Source organism: Chelon labrosus (genome assembly GCF_963514085.1).
Source record: "Chelon labrosus genome assembly, chromosome: 7".
Lineage (NCBI taxonomy): Eukaryota > Metazoa > Chordata > Actinopteri > Mugiliformes > Mugilidae > Chelon > Chelon labrosus.
Window position 1 is genome coordinate 22,970,375 of NC_140343.1, and position 25,210 is coordinate 22,995,584.

The following is a 25,210-nucleotide window of genomic DNA, read 5'->3' on the forward strand; positions in this document are numbered from 1 at the left end:
TGCCACTCGCTCGAAGATTTGATCTCCACTGGTGGGGGGAGATGTGGCTCCCCAGTGCTTTAAGAGATTTCAACCTGGCCACGGAGCATGCGCGCAGTCACCCGTCCCGCCTGCCAGGTGTCGCTCGGACAGGTGTCACAGAGGCCCCCGCCCGTCTCCTTCTGCGCGGTGCAAAAAAATATCCGCCTGCGGTGTTTTAGTGAGTAGTGCGTGGTGCGGTGACAGGTAATAGGAAAGCAGTCTGCAGTGGGGGCGACTTCTTGTCACGGCAGCTCAGAGCAACTCCACTCATTTCAGAAGTTTACTTGCTGAAGTGACGCCATGTTTTACCTTTGTCCTGCGTGTGTTACAAGAAACACCAGTGGATTGACATCAGCTTATAATGAATGGCCTTGAAAGAACATCATCTCCTAAGTCAAAGGCTATCAAGTGACTCACTTTTTTTTTTTTCTTCTTTTTTTGTTGTTGCAGTGTTCGCCCCGCCGCCTGGAGCTGAGGCCGGTCCCTCGGATCAGACTGCGGCTCGTGTCTCCAGAGGACCCCGTGGCAATCAGGAGAAGTGATAGAAGCTTTATCGGCGTTACTCAGTCTTTTGTGGAGGGACGGAGCGAGAGGAAACGCGGAGGCGCACCCCAGGGTGTCTCGCTGAGAGCTTAATGTTGCACGTAGTGGTAAAATAAAGAGGGTGGGGGAAAGTCCGAGGCGACCTCTAGTCACTTAAAATAATCCAATGCAATGTCACCAGATGTAGCGGGCTTGACACGAGCGTCTTTGGTCCAGTTTAGCCTAAAAACACACACAAAAAAAGAAAATAAATGAGAACCTTGCATAAATACACCTCGTGATTAAGGCTCAGTTTGGCTCCAGGACACTACAAAGTGTGCTGGACCTTTGTCCCGGTCCGGTGGTCAGTTGAGCGGTTATTACGCGACAGACACTCGCCGTCCTCACGCCCGCGGTGACAGTTTCACATTACCCTGGGCTTTTCTTCTCGATAGGAAGAAGCACAGAACAGAGGCAATTTGTTTTCTGTCCGCAGACCAGAGCGCATGTTTAGCGTCATTACGCGTTAACAATAAAAACGGGTGCCTTTCATCCGCTGCAGGTGCAATACATCAATCCCGACACTTTGACAGAGGATGCTCTGATTATCAACAGTCACTGGGAATAAAATAGACCAGGTTTGACCGTAATATGCCAGGCCATTTATTGGATTAAAGGTTGTATTTTTTTCAGAGCTGTGGCTCACCGCACAGCTTCATGTAACACACACATTGGGTGTTTTTTTTTTTTTTTTTTTTAACATTTGCACCCACACGTTTACTTATCAGCAAACCAACTCCCCCATAGCTGTAAAGATTTCACTAAAACAGAAAATTCCAGATTGGTTTCAGGAACCTTTTCTGTCTGTTCGCTCGCTTTCTTTCTTTCTATTGTAGTTGAATTCATTTGTACTCTCGGCCACAGGCAAACCGGTATCAGTGAATGAAGGACAGGAAATCAAAGGGCCACATGTCCAGACTCGATTAGACATATCACTGCCGTGGCATCCGGACACCGTTTTGGTGAAGATATGAATCCTGATGGCGATAAAGGCGCCAGCAGCGTAGGCCCTGGTGCCCCGATAGGCGCACCGGCAGCTTCGTAATCGAGTAAACGCTCAAACCCGATATAATAATATTAATAACACCACATAATATCAATAATAGTACATCTAAAATTTATTTTCATGCCGCAAATCCACAGACTTCAATTTCTGAAAGTAGATTTGATTTTTTTTAATATTGTGTCGTCAATTCGTTTCCTAATTACTTCAGATGAATTGATTGAAAAAAAAATTAAAAATTTTTTTTTTGCTCTCCGCAGAAATTCAGCTTTAAAGACGCCCTTACATGTGAAAACACCAAATGATTCATGCCTCCCACACTGCACCACAGTCTGTGATTCTAACGCGTCCTTCTATAGTAAGTAGACTTTACACTTCAATCTGGTCAAATAAGAAGTTGTTGGGGTTTTTTTTAATGAGGCTAATTTTAAATCAAAACTTTCAGATTAATGTTGATTAAAAAAGAAAATCGGATTACTGTGATTGCGCGCCTTCACGCGTGTGGCGACGGCAAAAAGAAAAAGGGGGAAAAAAATGCGCTATAAACGGACGAGCAGCTTTTCAGTGCACCGTGACAAATATCCGTAAGCAGCAACAGTCACTGCAATATAAAAAGCAACATCACACTGAGCTCATTTTGGCCACCACAACTAAACTGCCCTCAGCGTCTAATAAAGACTCATCTCCGCCAGCGTTTGGTAATGATACAGACCTGCTCAATCTGTCAGAGTGCCCGAAGAGTGGAGCTCTTTGAAAATGTGGTTTTCTGCTTGAACTGATTAGAAGTTGACTCTCAGTGAGAAATCGCTTCCTGAAAGAAAGTCAATCTATGCAAGAATCTTCAGAGGAAGGCAGCGTTGACTAAACATCCCACATGTCACAGGCGTCTGAACGCTTTTCAGTCTGCATGAGATTTGACTCAGCTCGGCTTCGCTGTCACCACTGAAACAAACACCAGGCAAAGAATTCATCAACATTTTATTGTGAGCTCATCACACAAACAGAACAATCTCATTTAGTTTCCAGAGTGTGCTGGCTGCTCCATAGTGTTGCCATGCGTGTCCTTACTGCACCGCAGACCCCAAAAAGTGCCATAACGTGTTCCTCTCCCATTAAACAACACACAGCATCATGAAAGGGACATCGTCATTATCTCAGTCTTTTCTGTTTCCTGGACATGATAGTCGCATTCACTCTCACTGTGTTTTTCACTGAATACAGGATTTAGTGTTCATTAAAGACATTCAGAGAAATACACTTTGACACATCCAGGCCCGTGCACTTGAAGTGGAGTGGAACTGGCTTGTGGATGAGCACAACACAGACCATAGTGCTTGCTTTGGTAACACTCAGCAGCTCCTGATTCCTCTCCAGATTGTGCACTATGTTGCGTTATCTCAGCCTTATCTCCCAGTTCACGTTCCCTCGGACTGTCATCCATTTGCGTGCAAATTTGTGGTAGAAAAATACATGACAGGCGTCGCTCAGGTTTGACTCATCAGCAAATGTACTGTGATCTTGACTTTTTCATTTCCCCTCATCACGAAAGTAAAGTGGGGATGCTTTCAGAGAACATTAGCAACAGTCGCTAAGAAATAAATCTGTCCCCTTCCGCTCTTGTTTTTCATGTTCTCTGCTTAGAAAACGGTGTGATAAAACCTTCTAATGAATGGAGAGTTTTTATTCTAACAGGAAATCACCTCACTTGCCTCAAAAGCAGGATCCATCATTTGTGTCACCGTAACATATGTGTCCCTTTTTCTCAAGTGTACAATATATTCTAAACATCAGATATGCAATAGATACATATGTTCAAGTTCAAAAAGGCATAATACACATTTACATATCTACATTTATGCAGATGTCACATTGACCCCAGTTCACCAGCCGTGGTGAAAGGCATGCAGCATGTGCTAAGGCCAAAACGTCATCAAGTCTTCGCTGGCTGATAGGAGCGGCTTTGATACCAAGCTCATCAAGACAATAGATATATAGATATAGATATATATATATATATACACACACAAACACACACACACTCCTACAATTCTGCCTCTGAATGATGGACACTTAGTAGTAACGGCATCGATACATTTCTCATGTTCATTTATAAAACACTTTAAAAATATAAAAACACGTTGGATGAAGTGTGTAATGTAGCATAAAACGTTTTATTGCACAGTCTCTGTCTCTGTGTTGTACCTGCAGGAGGCATCAGAGGAGTGACACAAAGACCCCTCCTCCTCCTCCTCCTCCTCCTCCTCTCTGTGCCCTGGTAGAGTTAGATATGCTCCACATTATTTTAACCTGTGCTGAGGTCCAGACTGACCTCTGTTTCTGTCAGTGGTGCTCAGACAGACAGAAAAAAACTGCAAAAGGGAGGTAAACAAAGAAATCTAAATCTGTAAGTGTGATCCTAGTATGAAATGATGATGCATTTCCTTTTTTGAAGTTCAGAACTCCAGATGCAGTCCTCTCCACTGAAGTGGCTGCTGGAAGCACCCTTTCTCCCTCAGTGAGTGCTGACAGCCAGGGTGCTGGTCACACGGCAGTGGACTTGTGGCTGCTGCTCTGAGGCACAGAGAGCCGCAGGGCCTCCCCGTCGTCCTCGTCGCTGTCCGTGTCTGCAAGGTTGGCGCGCAGTTTGATACGCCCGCCGCTCCTCTGCTGGGTGTCCTGGAGGGTGGGGTCCTTGACACCATCGTCATCTGAAGACTGGTAAGACTCGTCATCCCCCCCATAGTGATTGACGATATGGATTCCATCAAAAGTGGGCTGGCTGGCCAAGCCTCTCTGGCCTTTTAAGCAGCGAATCTGAACGCAAGTAAGATGAGCATTAGGAGCAGCGTAAACAGTTTGATAGAGCATGCAGAAGTAGACCAAACGCACACACATAACTTCTAGAGTTATGCTTAGTTGCAATCTGATCATTTATCAGTGGCTAAAGGCATGATTGTGGATTGTTTTCCTCTGCTAATAATAAACAACAATGGTAAAAATGGTCTTTAAATTATGAATGTTCATTCTGCCAATCCAAACGTGCAGCATGCAATCTGACAAAAAACATATATGCTCACCAAAGCATGTCATAGCTTCACAGAACCATTCTGTGTGTCCACAGACGGGCTTTTGTGGCTCTAGCTCTTTTCCAGCTCTGATGCATCTCCATGCAGCAGTCTCTTGTTTCTTTATTCACTCACATCTTAATTGTGAGTGTACACCGATCAGGCATAACATTATGACCACCTTCCTAATATTGTGTAGGTCTCCCTTGTGCCTCCAAAACATTTGTAACTCATCAGAGAATGGACATGGGCCTTCTGAGGGTGTCCTGTGGTGTCTGGCAACAGGGGGCCTTTGGGTCCTATGGGTTGAGGGGAGGGGCCTCTGTGGATCATCCCACAGATACTTGATCAGTTTATGATCTAGTGAATTTGGAGGACAGGTCAACACCTTGTGATGTTCTTCATGTTTTTTTTAGTTGTTATTAAACCGTTTTTGTGTGTGTGCCTGTGTCAGGCTGCATCCTGCTGGGGATGGCTGCTGCCATCAAGGAGTGTCGTTGCTATGGGGTGGGGGTGTCTAGTATATGTCTAAGTAACATCCACATGAATGCCAGGTCCAAAAGTTTCCCAACAGAACATTGTGTAGTCACAAGATGATCAATGTTATTTACTTCTCCTGTCAGTGGTTTTAATGTTGTGGCTGATTGGTGTATACAAATGCCCGTAACTCATTTTGTTAAACCCTGCATTTCATTTTTGTTTATAACATTTAGGGTGTTATTAATCTGTGGCTTGCAGATATAATTCATTATCAAATAAAATGGACAAAAACACATGAGTGTATTTGAGGGAGACAACAAACACTGGGACAGGATCTGAATGGTGATAGTTTATCAGCATCTAGGGTGTTAACCATCAGAAACTCGCATCATTGTGCGAGTTTCTGATGGTTAACACCCTAGATGTTCTTAGTTAAACCCTAACTCCACACAAGTCCATTAGAACTGAAGGAGCTACTCGGATGAGTAGTGAAACATCTTCAAGAAACTCTACAAGTCCTTTAGTAAACTAACATGTAGGCTGCAGTTCAACCAAAACAAAAATCAAAGAGAATAATGCAATACAACATGAGCCCATTCCATACTGCACATCCACAGAACACAGACTTTACGGTTAGTTCACATGGGATCAGTATGATGTATTTATCCTCTAGAGTCCAAACAGGGAGTGCAAACAAACTGACTTTATAATGAAACTGAGAGAGAAACATCTAGTTATTTTACATTTTTGTAGAAGGACAAAATGTAAAATAACTGGATGTTTCTCTCTCAGCATGTGACAAAACAAAGGAAAATGAGCAACAGTGGCAACGTGCACGCCAGATTGCATTTTCGTATATGCACAGAGAATGCTGTGCAAATACGGAAATCCGCTGCGCACATTGCCACCGTTGCTCATTTTCCTTTGTCTCGTTTCCAGTGTGAAGGTGTCGTATGGCTCTGAGACAAAGTTATTAGAGTTTTGTTCTTGTGTGATCCATTTGTGACAGTGTAGGAGACAGACAGACGCTTCTTACTTCAAAGTTTAGGGAAGTGTTTTTTTTTTGGTTGTCTTGTTCAAAACCAAGTGCACAAACAGCCATTTGCCATTTTATTAGGTACACGGATGAAAACTGCCCTGCACTAATCCCCTCCATATGATCTGGGTTCTGCTCAAGGTTTCTTCCTGTTAAAAGGGAGTTTTTCCTTGCCACCGTCGCCTTCAGGCTTGCTCTGGGGGTTTCAGACCGAGTTTTTGTAAAGCGTCTTGAGACGATTTGTATTGTTATTGACGCTATATAAATAAAATTGAATTGAATTTAGAAAGGTCTGTTTCAACATAAACTACTAATGAGAACAGTCATGAAGGTGAGAAGTGGGATTTAGTGCGCGACTGTTTTATTAGGATGCGTTCGATTTCACCAGTGAATGGTAATGAACTGGCAAGTAAATCACACTTTGATGCAGCTTCAATGTTTTGCTTTTTCTACTTAGGTCCCTTCTGTTGTACCAAGCCAAAATCTACTGCTTACTGCCCCTCCTGTTTGATGGAGGGAAATACACTGCATGTACACTGCATTAGGGGAAATCCAGAGTGGTAGTGTTTTTGCTTGGTCAGTCATAAAGGAGAGCAATTTGAATACAACAGAGAAATACTCACAGGTCTAAAACATTTATGCTTGATGTCAATTTTCTAAGAATGACTTTGCAGAGAAGAGTCAACAGATAAAGACTCCAGTGTACGCCAGGTTAACTTCTCCATCTCTAGTTAAACGGTGCACAGTCACTTCCCTGAGCTTCTCTATAAAAGCGTGCAGGTCTGTCTCCTTGGTCATGAATTAAACAATGTTTGGATGAAAACCGTAAAGCCAATGAGGTGAGGGTCAACACAAAGTCAGGTATGAAACCGTGCAGGTTACATGGAACGTCTAAGGCCACTCACCTGGGTCGGCCTGCCATGCAAGCGACAGACATGTAGGAAGAGACGCATTCAGAGGCCAGTTCAGAGCACAATACACAATAAACCGGATAAATAAACCTACGTTCACTCGCACCTGTCTAAACTTGGCTTTCCTGTTGTTGACATGCAGAAAGGAAAGTGTGATCAAATCAACATATGACTGAATGCAGTCAAAATTTCCAGAAACCTGAATCAGGTATGAGCTAAAATTGTGAGGGAGGATGACGGTGGGCCTTATCACTGAGCCACGCTATTTTTAGGTTTGCTCAACACAGTCGCTCTTAAGGCTCAAAGATGACCAGCATGCAACAGTGAGAGGGGAAGTGACTTTGTGACTGCACTGGTTGCATCACACTGGTCAATAAGCAGGAGTGGACTGAGCAAAGAATAAAGGGTGAATGTCTGAGGTAGTAAGATTTACAGGGAAAGTCTTCAAATCTCAGTTGTAAGCTGAATTAATCAGTGCTGACATTTTACCTAAATCTCAATCTTTTTTTTTTTTTTTTAAATTTCATTTGTGTTCTGAACGTGCATCCGCTACGTTTGAATCCGGGCTCTGTGCTGTCATAAGCTTGCTAAGGCCCCATCGTACAAATATATGTAGCTTATGTTTGTGAAGGTGTCAACTCCGCACAGGAAGTCTATGGGCGTAGTTAGCACTTCTACTAATCTGTTAGCCTCAAAGTAAAACCATATCTGAAAGAATCTTTTGAAATCCTGTGAAATGCTTGATCAAAGAGCTGGCAAGAAAATAAAAAATCTGAACCTCTACCTCAAAAAATAAGCTGCAAAATAAGGTGGTGTGATCAGTGGCAGACCTGTTGCTTGAGTTTTGCAAGTCTCACCTCATGCTTTAGCTCTGCTATTTGATCTTTGAGGTCGCGGATGTACTGGCTCGAGTCTGTGTGGTTCAGCTGGCCTTGGACTTTTCCTTCTTCTTTCTGTTGGAAGGACAGACATGACTTTAAAATGGCAACAGCACCAAGAGACACAAGTGACTTCTCTAAATACTGAACATGTATTTTAGCATCATATAACGGACCAAGTAGACGCACTTAAATAGATACATGTCTCGTTCTATTAATTATGGTGAAACATTTTACAAGCACGACAAACGGTAGGAGATACTAGAGGCCCGCTAAAAAATAACAAAATCACATGTGCCCTGCATGTGTGGTGGGTGAGCAAAGTGGCAGATGTCTGGGGAAACACAAAACAGTGTCATTTGTGCCCGATTTCCTCCTGGGGCCCTGGGGATGAGGCTGGTTGTTAGTGCTAACAGTTAAACAGCCCATGTGATGTTTACCTTCCTGAGTGAAGACATCTGCAGGCATTGGAGAAAACACATACTATATTCAAACCTCAATCACACTCTTCTACAGTGAATGGTGCGCAGACGACTTCAAAAACAGACTGTAATCGCAGGAACGCTGAGACAAAAAGGGAAGACGTGCGCACAGCGAGGGGTGGGGTGTCGAGGTAAATAAGTGAGACCGAGTCTTCACCAGGTGGCCAACTCCCTAAAATACAAACAGGGTATTTTGATTCCTGTGGTAAGGTGGGGTTGAATTTGGTGGGTCCCAGTAGGCTTTGTTTTTTTCACAAGGAGAGATCTAAACAAGTCAGATCATTCCAAGTATCAGTTGTTTTGGGGGTTTTGCTGCTCCAAAACACTGCAACAATAAGTGCAGGCAGTTAATAAGACTTCCTCATGTTCAGCTGCGTGAATCACCAGGTGTCAGGCTGTTGCTGAGGATGTCAAACGTCTCGCAGAAACGTGCCCCTTAATGTCCCTCGACTCTCATGGTCGTTGCTTTGTTTAGTTGCAACGGCGGTGATGAAAAAGGAATAAAAGTACTTCCTAATTGACAGGAATTGAAATGCACGCTGCTTATTATGTTTGCATCTGATAATCCGTTATGTTATCTGCACAAGTGTCAGCATCACATCATGAGCAAGTGTAAGCAAAGACAGATATCAGTCAGCTCAATCACAGTGTTTATGTGCATCACCACTGTTGTGGCAATGAGGTATGAGTTATTCTGCATCTCCAAATACGTCTGTGATAGATGTGTGAATATTCACAGCTGTAGTGTGAAGATGTATAATTATGACTTACAATGACCACATTCTATTGACTACCCCCTCAGTAAAAGAAGATAAATGATTGAAAGATTCCTGCAAGCGCAAGCATAACTTTAAACAGGGGCACAGGTGCATCATTTTCTTTTGTATAATTAACATATAAAAAAAAACAAAAAAACAGATACAGATTTATCTTGAGCATTAGCACGACAAACACAGAGTTAACGTCCAGGAAGTAAACAAGCTTAAACTTTTAGCTTAAATCTCTGAGCATGTTATAGAAACCTCAAAATAAACCATGCATGTCACCTTTGGCAGAGTCTCTGCTTCAAGATGAGAAACCACTTCCTATCCGGCCCTGAGACAGTGGAGCTGTGGCGTTAAACAGAGGCCATGACTGTGATAGTGAAAGAGCCCTACACCTTTCTAGTTTCACTGATAATGTTTTCCATCGTTACTGAGTTGTTGTTATCAATATTTTGCATCTGTTCATTAAATCTCTGCAGAATTATCTAGTGCGATACTATGAGCATGATGTTCAAACTGACTTGGCCTACATCAACACCTGCTACTCCTCTGACTAAGTATTAAGAGTCAGAGCTAATCTGGCCTCACTCTAAACTCTGAGATGTAACCAACAAGTCGTCATCTCTGAAGAGGAAGTCAAGAAATCGATTTTTTTTCTTTTTTTTTTGCATTTTCTTCTAATTCAAACGAAATCTTCACCCACATGCTACAGACCCAGTAACCAAACCACAGACCAAGTAGTCATAACTGGCACACTGATTTATTACATTGCTCACTGGATAAGCTAATTTGCACGAAGCATCTGCAATAGATACTGTAGCCAATGGCGTGACTTAAGTGCAAGGTTTCTGCATGTTATTGACATACTCATTTCAGGGTTCATTATGCAGATTCTAAAAAGCACAGGGGCGTCAGTGGTGAGCTTTTGGTGTTGCATGCTTTTGCTCTATCACTTAGTAACCAAACCTCAGACCACACTGTGTGATTGTGTGTGCGCCTGTGAAGGAGAAGAAGGGGAGGTTTTTTTGTAGGCGTCATACTTATAAATAGCCCAGGCCTCTGGCTTAGTCGATCTGAAACACCTTTAACGTATACATCTACTATATATTTACAACAAAACTTTAAAAAGTCTCAGAAGTCACAGATGTTTCCATTAGGGCCCTTACCAGGTAACCAAAGTTTCAAGGAAGTGTATAAGTATTACATAAATGACATATCCAATCCAATCCAATCCACTTTACGAGGTTACCAAAGTGCTGCACAACAGATACACAACAGTAAAATAAAGAAAGTAAAAGTTAATACAATAAATTAAAACATATGAAAACAATAAGAAAACCATAAGATCTGGGGTATAGACATGTATAAGGTCGGCGATATACTGAGGTGCCAAACCATTTAGTGACTTAAAAACAAATAATAAAATTTTAAAATTTATTCTAAAATGGACAGGGAGCCAGTGGAGGGATGCAAGAATGGGGGTAATGTGGTCATGCTTACGAGTTCCTGTTAAGAGACGAGCAGCCGCGTTTTGGACTAACTGCAGGCGAGCGAGAGAGGCCTGGTTAATGCCAGTGTAAAGTGCATTACAGTAGTCCAAACGGGTCGAGATAAAAGCATGAATCAAGCACTCAAAATCATTAAAAGATACAACAGATTTAATTTTAGATAAAAGCCTCAGATGATAGAAGCTGGTTTTAACTATTGAGTTTATCTGTTTATCAAGTTTAAAATCACTGTCCATTTTTACACCAAGGTTAGTGACTATGGGTTTTACATATGGCTGCAGGGAGCCCATGTCTATAGAGGAGACACCACAGGCGCGACTGGGACCAAACACCATAACCTCAGTTTTTTCTTCATTTAAGTTTAAAAAGTTACAAGCCATCCATGCCTTAACGTCTTTAAGGCATTCAAGTAAGGGTATAGTGTGATTGTAGTCTTGTATAAATAAAAGTGTATGTCAGCTATTCTAATTTTATATTGTTAATACTGGGTATTACTATAGTGTCCTTCATTGACATTTAAAGGAAATGTACCACTTATAAATACCAAATAGGGTACCGTGTTGCACGCTATCTGAATCAGTTAGTATAAACAATAAATACCATGAACATTAATGCTGGGGCGGCTACTACAGACTTACATGCGCCTGTTTGTGCACCATAAATACAAACAAAAAAAGAAAGTGCAAAAGTCCCTTCTATGTAAGTGTCAAAGCAATATGACTAGGTGACAATTAGCAACTGATGACGCCTCCAGAGATGGTAAATTTAAATAAATATGGATCAAGCAGCTGACTGCAATTTGAAAATGAAGCCAACCGATGCAAAGCAGGGTAATATCGGAAAGATATATAAAAGAACTTCCAGCCAACAATTTCCACTGTCTGAAATGTCATTAGGAAATGACAGTTAACGGGAACTTTAAGACAAAGTACTGCAGAGTACTGCAGAAAGGCAAATATATATGTATATATGACTGCAAAGGAGCTGCAAGTAGGTTCGTCTGATGCGTTGTGGTGGTGCACGCAGCAGAAGTGATGCACAGATGAACAGTTTATAGGGAAAAGTTATTCAAAGGAAACTTTGTCTGCCACCTCACCGGACATATGAGTGATTTGAAAACAAGTGTTGTGGTCAGATGATGTGAAAATGGAGCTATTTTTGCCACAATCATTAAAGGCATGTTTAAAGGTTAAAAAGTTTGTGGTGAAAAGAGGCTGGCTTTAGCGCTGTTCTCTGGTATTAACATGTGTTCACTCGCAACTGGCCATCTTAAGATACAAGTGTAAACACATCAAGATATTGGTCACTTGAGATTCAATCACCACATTTGGAGGAAGTCAGGGCAGTTTGTGACCATATTCCTGGTCAGACTTTTGCCTCATTCATGCAGAAAGAAACACACAACCGCGATTATGAATGATCGCCAGAAAAGACAAAAGCATCAGAAGTGGTCTCAGGAACTAACTCCCTGCAGCTCTCACAGACACATTACATGTTAAACAGCACAGTGGCCAAGTAAATCGTCGCTTTGGATGGCCATCACAATCCAATTCAAGTGTATGGCATACCATGGACCACCTGCAGAAGCAGACAACCAATGAGCGACAAGAGATTTTTAAAACTCATTTGTATTCCCATACAGCCCCATGTTCAGCCCTGCATAACAGCTTGCAGTGCACACATAAACCACTATGCATTTCTTCTGTATTATGTGTGTAATTACAGTGATGTATATTGAACTGTTAATGCAATCTAAAGACATGGACGTTAAAGTGAACGTTGCTGGTCTGGTAGTTAGAAATCATACTGGACTGGATACAGTGATGTGTTGCCTTCATGAACAGGCCATTTGACTTCTCTGACATACATTATATCCTGAAAAGCTCAAGTCACCCGTCACAGTGAACGCCTAATGAGATTTAAGAAACAAACAATGCAGTTGCGCAAAGCAGATACAAAGTGTCCACTTAAATGAAAAGGATGCAACTGCTGTCAAACCTGAATCTGGTAAACACTGACTGGAACGGAGGTACTGTGACATTCAGCTTCTGGGATTTTGATCAATTTGTAGAGCTATGTTCCACATAAACGCTGATGAGTCAGCAAGCTTAGAGACCATGTCACAGCAAATCATGAATAATTCCAAAGTAATTACGCATTATTAACATATGTGGGTTCAGTACCAAGCAACACAAGTGTCAGACGCTTACTCATCTTGGCTCATCTGAAAAGATTCACGTATTCAACCACCTCAAAAAAAAATTCCAAAAAGGTGACAAAGTAGACAGACACATGTCTGACAACATATTTATATACTCTGAAAACTGCAACAACAGCAAAATCAAATATAAATCTAACTTCCAGCTTGTAATCAAACACCAGGCTTGCAACACAATTGACCTGAATCTTCAGCACCGTTCACACAGCCCATTCAAGGTGCTGCGTCTTTATCCTGCCTCATTGTTTTATGTGGAAAGTACATGAGAACAACACGCCAACACAGACAGTGCGCAGACTCTAGCGGCGTAACTGACATGCACCTCTCCAGAAATGTAACTTTGTGTCCGCTTGGTTGTTGCGTATTTTTGCTTGAGTATTTCTGGCTGCTTCTAGATCTCCGCAATTTCTAATTGACTGTTTTGGATCAATACAGATGGAGCACATTGTGGAAAGGTTAACTGAGGAGGTTCGCAGATACAAACATTTGTATGACTTGCAAAATTTTGGCGAAAGTTTCAGTCGCCGCTGTTGAAAGTGAAGCAGGAAGTAGAAACAAAAATTGACCCGACTGGCAAAAAAGACACAGCGCCGACTAGTGTTTGGGTAGTGCTGTTAGAGAGCAAGCCAGACAGCCGAGCACACACGCATAAATGGCTTGGACCAGCGCAGGCTGCACGCGTAAGTTACGGCGTTTATGTCCCGCAGTACTCTAAAAGCGCCTTTACTCGTCGCATCATGCTATGTGAAAACACATAGTGGGGCAACATTACAGTAGCGTTGTTTGGAGGATGATGAGAGGTTAGCATTATGCTTAGCAGCATTATGGTGTGATGACTGTGTGAAAGGGGCTTCTGAAATACAGAGGTCTGACTGCACGTCCAAGTTTAAAACCATAATCCTGATTGCATCACAACAAAAAGCATCTTGAGATACATTCACAACCAAATGCATTTTCAAGCATATAAAAGGATTCACAACCATCATCTATAGCTTGTTTACCCACAACACTGTGACGTTCATGTTGCCAAACACACACAGAATTCACCAAGTAGCTTTACTCATATCAAAAGTGTGGTGTGAAAAGTGTTGAGCCCGAATACAAGCCTAAGGTGAAACAAGATTGGTTTTCTGTTCACTGCTGGAGCTGTAAAACGAGGCCTGTATTTGTTTTGGTCATCCTTGTTGTTGTGTAGCATGTTACATTTGTTTGGGGATAAACACTGCTTCGTTCCTTCCTGCCCGCTGAGACTCATTCACACAAGGAGCAAGTTGAGATTCGGGCGTGTCCAACTTCGTTAAGCTGCTTTTATATTTAGCGCTGGCACAATAATAGACGTGAGACAAAAAAATTCCGTTTGTCATATTTGACAAACGGGAAATCTAAAATAACATAATTTCATTCTTTATAATGCATCTTTCATTTATATTTAAATTTGGGCCGTTTCCTGAAAATAGTGTGACATATTAATGATGAAATAAGTAACAGTTAGGGGAAAAAAGTGATAATGTCATCTAAGGTGCTTCATGAGGACTGTAGGAGTGCGTGGTTTAACCAGATTTGATTGACGCTGGTGTCTCCTTGGCAACGTAGGCAAACAACACATTATCTGTGATCGGATTCAGATAATTATATTTTTTGAAATACTGATTGGAGGACGGAAATTCACAAAATCATCATCTCCCATCAAAGACCTGTGCCCAAGTATGATTCTACAGCTCAATGTAAAACTAGTTGAGAAACATAACTTCTGTCACTACTACCGTATACTGGACTTTCCTGTATAGGACTTTTCCTGGTGTGGCTGAAGGGAGTTTAAATATGTGTAATGTGGTTTGTGAGGCAGTGGAGGAAATCCACTGCTCAATGCAGAGACAAGAGTCTGAGTTGGGACTTTACCTGAATTTCAAGCTCTGAGATCTGCTGCTGGAGTTCAGCCATAGCCGCAATGTTGTCAGCTTCCCTCAGCCTCACTGCCATCACCTCCTCCTTACTCTGCGGAAAGTAAACCAAAGGCAACAGCAAACAGAGATCAAATCTCAAAGTTTACACGTCAACTCAACCCATTTGATTTTGATTTAAAGGTCTGGCGTTGTACTTCACAGATTATGCCACAACAGAGCTGTAATGGTTTGTGCGTCAGCAGCTGCATTGCCAAGTGGTTCACATAAACAGCAGAGTGCGTACCTTGCATTCAATCTCGGCTTGTTTTCGCTTGATCTCTTGCAGTTGCATAAGCAGATCTTTGTTTTGCACCGTCAGTTTTTGAACACGCTCGCTGAGACAGTGGTTCTCCTGCTCCGTCCGCCGCATTTGGTTACTGTGAATCTGATTCTGAAGGAGCAGAAGAAGTAAATAAAGAAAAATATATATTATTTTATCTTCAATGGATGAACAATTAAATCTAAAACAAACTGACAAAATCTGAGTGGTGAGACTGCCAGGGCTGCTTAAAACTACGTTTCTGAAAACAGACAACTGCTGCCCTCTGAAGGCTTTGTGTGACACTACAAGTGTAGAATTCCTTTCTTTTCCAGCTCACTGGTTGTTACTAGGGATGGCTCGATCCAACTTTTTCATGTCCGATACCGATACCGATACCGCAATTTGGAGTATCTGCCGATACCGATATCAATCCGATACCTTCTTTTCTCCTCTGTTAAGTTGTTAATAATACATATAGTTTGTATAGATGTACTTTGCTTAATATGGACATCTAAAAACACCATGGTCAAACTGTGCAACAAATATTCTGCTCCCCTAAGAAGAAAGAAATAAAATAGCCCACGATGTGCCTCAAGCCATAAGCTCTTTATTTAAACTTCAAATCAGTGCAAAATGCAAACTTGAATGTTTCTTCTTTCACATGTAACCTCTGGGGTTGAACTTTATGTAAAACACCCATATCAAACTAGATCTAGAATGGACTCAGTTCCAATGTTCCATTGAAGACTATAGGACAGGGGTGCCCACACTTTTTTGGCTTGCAAGCTGCTTTTACAATGACCAAGTCAAAGTGATCTACCTGTGTATCATAAGCCATATTAATTGTTGCTACAGTGTTAAAAGCTCTATCCATCTTTGTTTTTATTTTTATCAAGAAAAATTGGTGCACTGCACCTTTAGAAAAAGACTGTAGTCTTGTAGTCTCTTTAAGAAAGACTGTAGTCTTGTGTTGTTGTGGTTGAAGTTGTGCGTGGCTGTGGATGTGTGCCGCTGAACTGAGGGTATGTTGCAAATATAAAGTAAAAATAAATAAAGATGAACGTTTGTCTTGCTGTTTGTTTTGGTGGTGCAACAGATAATTGTTAAGCCAGACTAACATCTAAAACATTTTATTTTTTCCAATGGCACGCGATCTACCCACACCGGTCGATCGCGACGTAATGGGCACCCCTGCTAAGTGACTGCTAACTTTAAATAACTGTAACAAACACCCCTTGAGACACTTGTGTTGCACAAGTTGCATTCGGCTGTTTTACATTTCTCTTCCGTGCAAAGTAACTCCACACAGCTGACATGATAAGAGCGCTAGGCTAATTCACTGTCACGAGGTTCTGTTTACACACGCTTGCAGCAGCTGCTCTCTGTTTACGGCATGTCGCGCAAAGTTAAGTTGAGCATTTGGGTATCGGATCGGACGGGCTATAGTTATTTTTTTCGATATTCAATCCTGAAATTTTATTATTTAACCAATATCGGGCTGATACCGATCCTAAGTATCGGATCGAGCCATCCCTGGTTGTTACACACACTGTACATCCACCTGATGTGATGTGTCCATTCTATAAAATACATTTAATACCCTAGAAATCTGAAAAGGAATTCATATTGTTATAATGATGTGACGTCTGACCTGTGTCTCAAGCTCCAGCATTCTCTGCCTGGTCTCTCTGAGCTCTGCCTGGGCCTCGGCCTCACGCAGCCTCACACTCATCAGCTCGTCCTGCAGCTCACTCAAAGTGTTCTTCTTGGGGCTGTCCTTCCAGCGACCAGCCGTGCGTGCCAAATGACGCTGGGGAGAAGGTTTCCAGTCAGTCCTCTTTACCATCACTCATTCATGTGTCATACATGTTTGCACTGCACCTAGCACAGCATTTGTCATCAGACACTTGGTCTACGACTTCTTGTCTGATTGTTTTGTATGCTCATATGTTGCTGCTCACCTGCCAGTGCTCTTCCAGATCTCTAACCTGCTGTCTCAGCTCTTTCAGTCCAGTCAGAGCCTCAGCTTCCCTCAGTTTCACCCCGATCAGCTCCTCTTGCAGTCTCGCCACATTGGTGTCATCCGGTAGAGACGTGTTCCTCTAAAGAATTGTTGTAAGAAAGGTGTTTATAAGCCGGTACACATGGAAAAATATTAATTAAATAAATAAATAAATAAATAAAGCAAGCAAGCAAGCAAGATAACATAGATTCAGACATTACAGTGTCAGCACACACCTTCTCCATATCAAGGATCTTGTCCTGCATTTCCTTGAGAGCACACTGGGACTCTGCCTCCTTCAGTCGGGCCTGCACAAGCTCCCTCTCCAGCTGCAAGACGGACTCCTCAGAGAACCGATTGGCTCCCTTCTACAACCAACAGGACGGGTGAGTAAGATACCTGTGCATACTCACTATAAACAAAATATTCTTCCTCCAGTGATGTAAGGCATATCCTTAAAATAACTGCAGTCAAATAAACAGTCTCAGCTAATTACTCATTCTACCTGTATTCTTCTGCTAGAAATACACCACAAAGCCCTCTATACTTCACGAGAAAGAATCAAACCTCAATTTCAGCTGACATCAACCATTTAGCCGTTCACTTTCATGTAAATAATTCATGAGCACTTATTGCATAGCAAGATGACAAATTATGTAAAACATGGTGATGCCTGAACATTAACATCTGGAATCCAAACCATCAATAATTAAGAATGTTAACAGATATACAAAGGATTCTGTGCACAGGAGCCCATGTGTGAAATCTAACATCCTGTAATGCAGCTACTTACAAATTAATGAATGCATTTCAAAGAATGCAGGAGACTGAAAATGGTGGCAAAAGTGTGGAGTACACCATGTCCCAATTTGAATTCATGCATGCCAAAACAGATCATTACCCAAAGCTTATGTGCAGAGTGAGAAAAACCCTGTGCTGCCACTGCTTGGATTTTGTTGCTAGGCAATAATATGCCCCAGGAACCAGATACCCATGACACATCCGAACTCTAGTCAAAACATATCGTTACTGGCCGAAGAGTGAGTCGTAGAGGACCATGTAATCTTAAAATGGTCACCCTGAGGTTTTAAGCACTGCACGTCACGAACAGGTCTGGGAAATATCCCAGTCTCACTGTCACTGACAGGATCTGAGCCAGTGCAACCTGCCACCGTGGCCCTTCTTACCGCTTGTGGCTGCTGCTGCTGCTGGAGCTGACTGATGGTTTTCTTGGCCTGCTCCAGCTGAGCACTGGCCTCCTCGCTCTGCTGTTTGACTGTGGCCAGCTCCCGTTTGACCAGGTAGTTTTCCTCTGCCTCTTGAGCTCGAGTCACTTGTCCCTTTGGACGTAACCAACCGAGGAGGGGTGGAGTGAGCACGACAAGAAGTTAAAACGAAAGGGCGGAATGGGTGGACAAATCAGAGAAGATGAGGGGTTGGGTTTTCTGATGACATGCTTGTTTTAACTCTAGCAAGATGGGATCTATATTTGAATTCCTAAGCTTGATTTATGTATCCCCTTCTTGTCCAATTAGTCACAATGTGATAATCCATGCACTTATCAAACAATGTAATCGACCTTCATAATCAGTTTAGATTCGTCAGAGTTCGCTAGAGTCAGCAGTATTATTGTCCTTCCATGTGCTAATCGTAAGCATGCAATGCTAAAGAGAGATGGAGAGAAGGAAGAAGGAAGGTGCAACATAAGTCACAAAAGTAAAGAGAAAATGAGGCATATACCTGGATCAATCTATCTGCCAAGGAAGCACTTTCCTACAAAACAGAAATATCAACAAGAGACAGCAGAGAGAGAGAGAGACACAATCCAGAGGACAGTTTAAAGCACACACAAGAACAATTGATTGTTTTAAAGAAGAAATGCAATGTTCATTTTCCCTCCAGAAGGAGTTCTTTACAGACCGTATAATGAGGTTAACATTTGGAGGTTGAAAAAGAACATTGCAAGCTAGCACGGTGAAAAAGGTGCAAATAAGCAGGTGACAAAGTGAAGAATGAGGCAGTGTTGATAGCGCAGGCGAGTTTCAGACAAGAAAAAGCACAGGGTAGTTCTGGTTAAAACAGAACGATAAGAGTTAAGAAGCTACGCGTTTCACTAAACAGAAGCTCTGGGCTTTGATGTGGTTCATCCAAGCGTTTTAATGGTTTCAGTTAGTGAAGAGTTAAAAATGTCCTGGGAGTTATATGACAGAGAGCAGCAGCCTCGAGCTGGATTTAAATAACGGACTCATTTAGACCACAATGTTCCTCCCTGCAGGCAAACACAGCGTAGCGGACACCCTCACTATCAACGGCAGACCCCATGCATGGTGCCGCGACCTGGCAGCACAATACCGTGCAGAGTGATACAAACAGCGCAAATTGCCATGCAGTGCTTTGTATCGACTTCAAGCATCAAGCAGCCTTGTTCACATTCAAAACAGGCTTGTTACAAAGTCTGCTTCGGTTAGTGGTTTCTCGTGAGTTTTTAACATGAAAGTATTCGAGCCATAAGGACGGTCACCTTGACAACCTGCAGTCCAAATCCGGCAATGTTTCTGATTTTATCTACAGTCAGAAAGTTCACCATACCAGTCAACAACCGGTTTGTCACGCACATGAGCAACTTTCAACTAACACAGCCCAGTTAGTGAAAGACAAGACTCCATCATTAGGAGAGATGCATGGTGTATAGACATACACGGCTGGATGGGTTAATGTGAAGTTGATGAGCAGGGAGCAGAGTCTGTTCAATTTGTCTGGTGACGGAGCACCTCTGACAAACAATGATGCACTCACTTTCTCTAGTGTGTCAATCCTCTGCTTCAGAAGCCTGTTTTCTGTCCGCAACCTCTGCAGAAGAAGAAATTGCAAAATACGTCAGACAAAAATACAACAAAATATCACATTAGAGACTTTGGTGTCCACCCACCTTTATCTCCACCTGTTCCTCCATCTCTTTAGTTTTGATTGTAGTGTATTCTTTCTCTAACCTGAAATAAATGCCCCAGTGAACAAGTGAAGACAAAAATAATAGTTTCCTCCACTGAATGAATAAAATGTCTCTAATGTGAGCATCAAAACATGTTGCAGAATGTTTTTCAAACAAATATTTCTGACATAAAAACATCAGACAAAGCTTTTCTTTACATGGCTGTACATTCCTAATAATTTCCAAGGAGGACATGTCTTTTCAAAAACCTTTAATTAGTTTAATCCATTTTTGTCTAAAATCCTATGACTCTCAAGTTCGTCTCAAGTCTTGAATATTCAACATAATAAGTAAAAGCTGCTGTGCAATTATTTGCAGTCATGGCAGAACATTTTGGCAAGAGTAATGGAATGTTTACAGAAAAAAAATGGCAGTTCCAGGATCTTGTGTATAAACATAATGTAAAACCAAAAAAAAGAAAGCCGGTAGGTCATGAGATGACAGCTGTGCTTACTTTTTCATCTTCTTGGCGTTGTATTTAACTTGATAAGCAGCCTGAATCACCTTATCTGGCCCACTGTCAAGTTGGTGAGGGATGACCTTCTGAAAGTGCTGAAGCACAGCAAAGAAAGAGAGAGATGGGATAAGTGGCACGCAACTATGCATCCTGCTGTTTTGGTTGTCTGACTACTTCCAACGTCAACATGTCCACAGGTACAAGCTGGGACGACACATATCAGTTAACTGGGTGTGGTGAAAGTTCCTCCCTTGAGGGTGCAGCATATTTGTGCAAAAAAGTGCAAAGTGCAAAATACACCAGAAATCTGAGCTGCCTGAATGCTGAGTTATGCTGAGGTGTTGTGATATACCTGTAACATTCCCTCCATGTCGAGCTGTATGAGTTCAGCTTGGTTCATCTGAAGGATGGCCAGTCCCACACGGAAAACAATCTCCAGACCCTGAAGAAAGAGATCGCCAGAAACCAGACGAGAAAATAATTAACAACAATTCAGTCTCAGGAGAGAGATAAAAACAATAACGAGGACTATTAAATGTGGACTATATTGTTTCCTCCAACAGGTGGCGCTAATGGATTATCTTTCCTTCACAGTTTAGTTGACTTTAGGGGTTAGTTTCTTTCCAGTAGGCTTGTATGAGTTGCTTATCCTACAGTAGATGGTGATTGACATGCCTCCAGTTTGGAGAAGCAGAGTACTGGCACTGAAGCAGAGCAGTGAGCTGTTGTGAAAGGGTTCAACAACAAAACCTAAAAGAAGGGCATCACAACTTCACCATGCCACCTTTTCCAGCAGGGAACTAAAGCCATTACATCACTCTCTTCAAAGACAACAGACTCCATTAATGAAAACATTTCATTTTACCTTGCACAACACAGGAGCTACTGTCCTACCACAGTGTTTAATTTCTGGACTAACACGTTAACTCACCAAAGTCGCACAATAACACTAATTATTTAACTGATTGATGCAGCAGTAGACCAGCAACACCAGTGTGCTGCACGGTTAGATTGATTTGCAGGTGTTCCTGGTTTTGCATTAAGAGGCTAAAAATACTTTTGGCAGATGACCCCATCCACAGCAGATCACTGCATTTCTTCGGTGCTGGTACTGCAAACTTCTGCAAAGTGGGTGTTACATGCACCATCTACTGCAGGTAATACATTAACAATGTACCTTATATAACCTCACTGCATCATTAAAACAATGGAAGAAGTGTTCACTTTAAACCGTATTTAGTTAAATGTGACTTGACACAAAGTTAAATTCTGCTTTTATCTGCTTTTTAGACACTTTGTCTGGCTATTATCTACAGCGGCACTCAGTAATGATAAACTGCAGTTTAAGATTTAACATATTTCCCTGTGCAGCAGAAATTTTGACTTGTGGCAATACGGAAAGCAGAGGCTAATGACAGATGACTCAGTTCTCTCAAGTTTTCCTGTAGGTCATGACAGTGAACCAGAATGTGCAAAAGCACAACCTCCCTTAAGTGGACGTTAACCATAATTAATACAGCGTGATTCAACGAAAGGCTCTTTTAGATCACAAACATTATAAACAAACAAAAGGTAAAGCCAGAACTGTGAGACCATTTGCTCCAGGGTGTCAATAATACGGGACAGCAATGTGAGCACTGTAAATCAACTGACAGATATGTAAATATGCAACTTCTTGATAGACTGGTACATGTAAGTCGATACAGATTCTCATTCAAAGCAGGCAATTAGCTCAAGAGAACAGCTCTTTTTGACCGACCTCACACATGAAGATATCAAAGATCCTTGTGGCGACGGGCAACGGGAAGGAGGTGAGGAAGATGGTGAGGAACCAAGAAGAGGCGTACATGGAGGTATGAAAGCTCTGAGCCTGGAAATGAATATGAAGTTCTGGGAGATGCTCCTATGAGGGACGCAAATCAAACAGATTTACATCAGTACTACTGTACAAGAATTCATTTGTCTGACTGTTCTTGACATTGAATACGAGGGCTCTACCTGGATCATGCACTCAAACTGGTACATGCATAGTCCCAGCTCAGCCATACTGGGTTTGAAGAGCTCTCGTAATCTGTAGTCCTGCATCAGCTTTACAAAAACACAAAATGCTTCCTCTTCTGGCATCTAGAATGGTAACAAGGAACATTAAACCTCAAAACCTGTGTTACATCAATCACAGATATCAAACATGTTTGTGTGCATGTGTGGTGAACGTTATTGTTACCTGCATGAGCAGCAGTCCTACAATGAAAGCACTTCCCTGACAATAGCCAACTTCACGGTCCACCAGAGAATATGCCTGTGGTATGATCAAGAGTACATGTTTCTCAAAAATCCACCGTGGATGTACTCAACCATTTTGTCCCACCTTGAAACTATTTATCAAGTCAAATACCAGTTTTTGTTATCTGTACACATGACTAAGAACCAGTTCATCTGCATACAAACAGGTTGCTCGGACGCAAGAGGAGATGTACCTTCATGACATTGAAGAGCACTTCCTGGCCTAAGCTGTCCTTCTCCTTGAAGAACTCGTGCTCCGGATAAGTGCGGGCAATGTCTCTACGAATCAGCTTCTCGCAGGGTGACGTCATTTTCAGGAGTTCTGAGTACTGATCCTTGATGGGCATATTCTGGGCGTTACACAACAGCTGCCACACTATTGCCCGGAAGTGGTGCGGAATCCCTTTTCTGACAAGATCCTGTGGAAAAAGAAAAGATGGTTTCATGGGATTTCTGGGTCTAACAGTGCTAAAGTGGTGTGGCTGATGGTGTTATTATAATATTTTTAAAAGGTTTCAGTGAACATTAGCAAGGTGAACAAATCACTAATAAGTGTTCACGTTTTATGACTAATAGGTGGTTTAGGCTTCTGCTTTAAGTACAGCACTTTGTATGACTCGTGTTATGAGAAATTTTGGTAAGATTCAGCTGAAATTCAAATTTTGTTTAAAATGATGCAGGAAGTGGAAACAAAAATTAAACCGACTGGCAAAGAAGACACAGCACCGACCAGCATTTGGGTAGCGTCTTTACAGAGCGAGTGACAAGTGCACAAGTATAAATGACTCGCATCGATGGTGGCTACGCGAGTAGGTCCTTGTGTTTAGGTCCTGTAGTACCATATAAGCGCTTTAACAGCACCAGACAACATAACATTGGTGAAACAAGGCTTACAGGAAATAGATTTCAACCACCATTATAATATACAATTAAAACATTTTTATGGAACTGGTATTAAAATCATAGATAAACTTCCACAAGATATTTAACTCGTATAAATTTCAGTGTGCAAAGATGTTACAGACTGACTGAGCTGATTCATGACTTTCCAGCCCACTGTAGTGTTCCTACTGTTGTGAATGCAGAAGGTATAGTTTTCACGCTGCACTGTTTATTACAAAAAGTATTACCTCAAGTTCTTCATCAAAGTGTAATGGTTGGGAAAAGTGATATTAACATAAACTGATTTTAAAGACATTAATCAGGCGTGTAATTGCACATGAAAAGTAAAAATGTAAGAAAACACAACAGCCTACTGTGACAGTTGCATTTCTTGCAACAAAACCATGGGTGTGCTCATGCCCCAATATTTATTTTGCCATTTCAGCATAGCATGCATCTCAATAATACACTTTCCACTGCCAAATACAATATTTTCAATGAGGCACTCATGATTGTAGAATGATTTGTTTCCATATATCAGTGCTGGCACAATTTGATTAAGCAATTTCCTGTGCTGACAGGGAAGACTGGTCTTTCCTGCTGTGTTGAGAGTGCACATGGCTTTTGTGTGTGTGTGTGTATGTGTGTGTATGTGTGTGTGTGTGTGTGTGTGTGTGTGTGTGTGTGTGTGTGTGTGTGTGTGTGTGTAAGCATCTGGTCAATGCAGGGTGCATCTGGAGCAAAGGTCCACCCACACAGGCTTTCAGCAGGGGATCCCTCTCCCCTCCCAGAGGCTAGACAAGACAAACAGTGCTTTGTTCTGTAGTTAAACAATGCACTCTCATATCTTGATTGGTGAACTTTCTGAGACACACCGCTACTTTAACAACCCATATTTTCTATTCCTTCCATTGTTATTGCTTCTAAGATTCAGTCAGATCCTTATAAATACACTTATCTTCAACAGCAGTAGGTCTTGCAAATTTTGATATCTGATATGAGATATTTGATTTCAATCTGACATGCTGAAAAAATGAACACTTTAGGGGTTTTGCTGACAATTACAAAAAAAAGAAATCAAGGTTCCTTCCTCCATGTCACTGAAACCGGATTTTACTGCAAACTAATGGGAAAAAACGTCAATTCTGTGGAGGCCTCAGCAGTTATGATTAATATCCCAGGCTGGCTGCACCCGTCTGGTGATTATTACTTCTGTTAAATTACATAATAGCACCACGCATGTTCACTAGTCCTTCGCAACACTTCCCCATTTACACACGCAAGGGACAAGAACTACAGAGACCCCACCCCGACAGAAAAGATTAGCCTTCAGTAGCTGATGACATGGAACTCCACATCCATACAGATTTTTGTCAGTTATGTGATTTACCAAAAAGAGGCTTGGAGTGTCACTGGCTAAGAGAAAGGGATGATCAAGGGTGCT

The 25,210-nt window shown here is 41.9% G+C and overlaps 1 protein-coding gene across 8 annotated transcripts in view; it reads right to left on the minus strand.

Moving 5' to 3' along the window:
- Positions 1-2,571: 2,571 nt before the first annotated feature.
- evi5b (ecotropic viral integration site 5b) overlaps positions 2,572-25,210 on the minus strand; it is a 36,570-nt gene continuing 13,931 nt past the window's right edge. For 6 of the 8 annotated variants that reach the window (XM_084548446.1, XM_084548443.1, XM_084548442.1 and 3 more), the window contains 17 exons: positions 23,079-23,303; positions 22,826-22,900; positions 22,600-22,725; positions 22,361-22,504; positions 20,954-21,043; positions 20,599-20,696; positions 20,085-20,145; positions 19,952-20,005; positions 18,896-18,928; positions 18,343-18,495; positions 17,392-17,523; positions 17,115-17,255; positions 16,805-16,963; positions 15,136-15,282; positions 14,848-14,943; positions 7,956-8,051; positions 2,572-4,420 (listed from right to left, as the gene is read on the minus strand). In XM_084548446.1, coding sequence (XP_084404572.1) covers positions 4,148-4,420; positions 7,956-8,051; positions 14,848-14,943; positions 15,136-15,282; positions 16,805-16,963; positions 17,115-17,255; positions 17,392-17,523; positions 18,343-18,495; positions 18,896-18,928; positions 19,952-20,005; positions 20,085-20,145; positions 20,599-20,696; positions 20,954-21,043; positions 22,361-22,504; positions 22,600-22,725; positions 22,826-22,900; positions 23,079-23,303 — 2,103 coding nt within the window. In that variant the 3' untranslated portion in view covers positions 2,572-4,147. The remainder of the gene's footprint in view (positions 4,421-7,955; positions 8,052-14,847; positions 14,944-15,135; positions 15,283-16,804; positions 16,964-17,114; positions 17,256-17,391; positions 17,524-18,342; positions 18,496-18,895; positions 18,929-19,951; positions 20,006-20,084; positions 20,146-20,598; positions 20,697-20,953; positions 21,044-22,360; positions 22,505-22,599; positions 22,726-22,825; positions 22,901-23,078; positions 23,304-25,210) is intronic. The other 2 variants (XM_084548447.1, XM_084548448.1) reach the window with 2 other exon arrangements.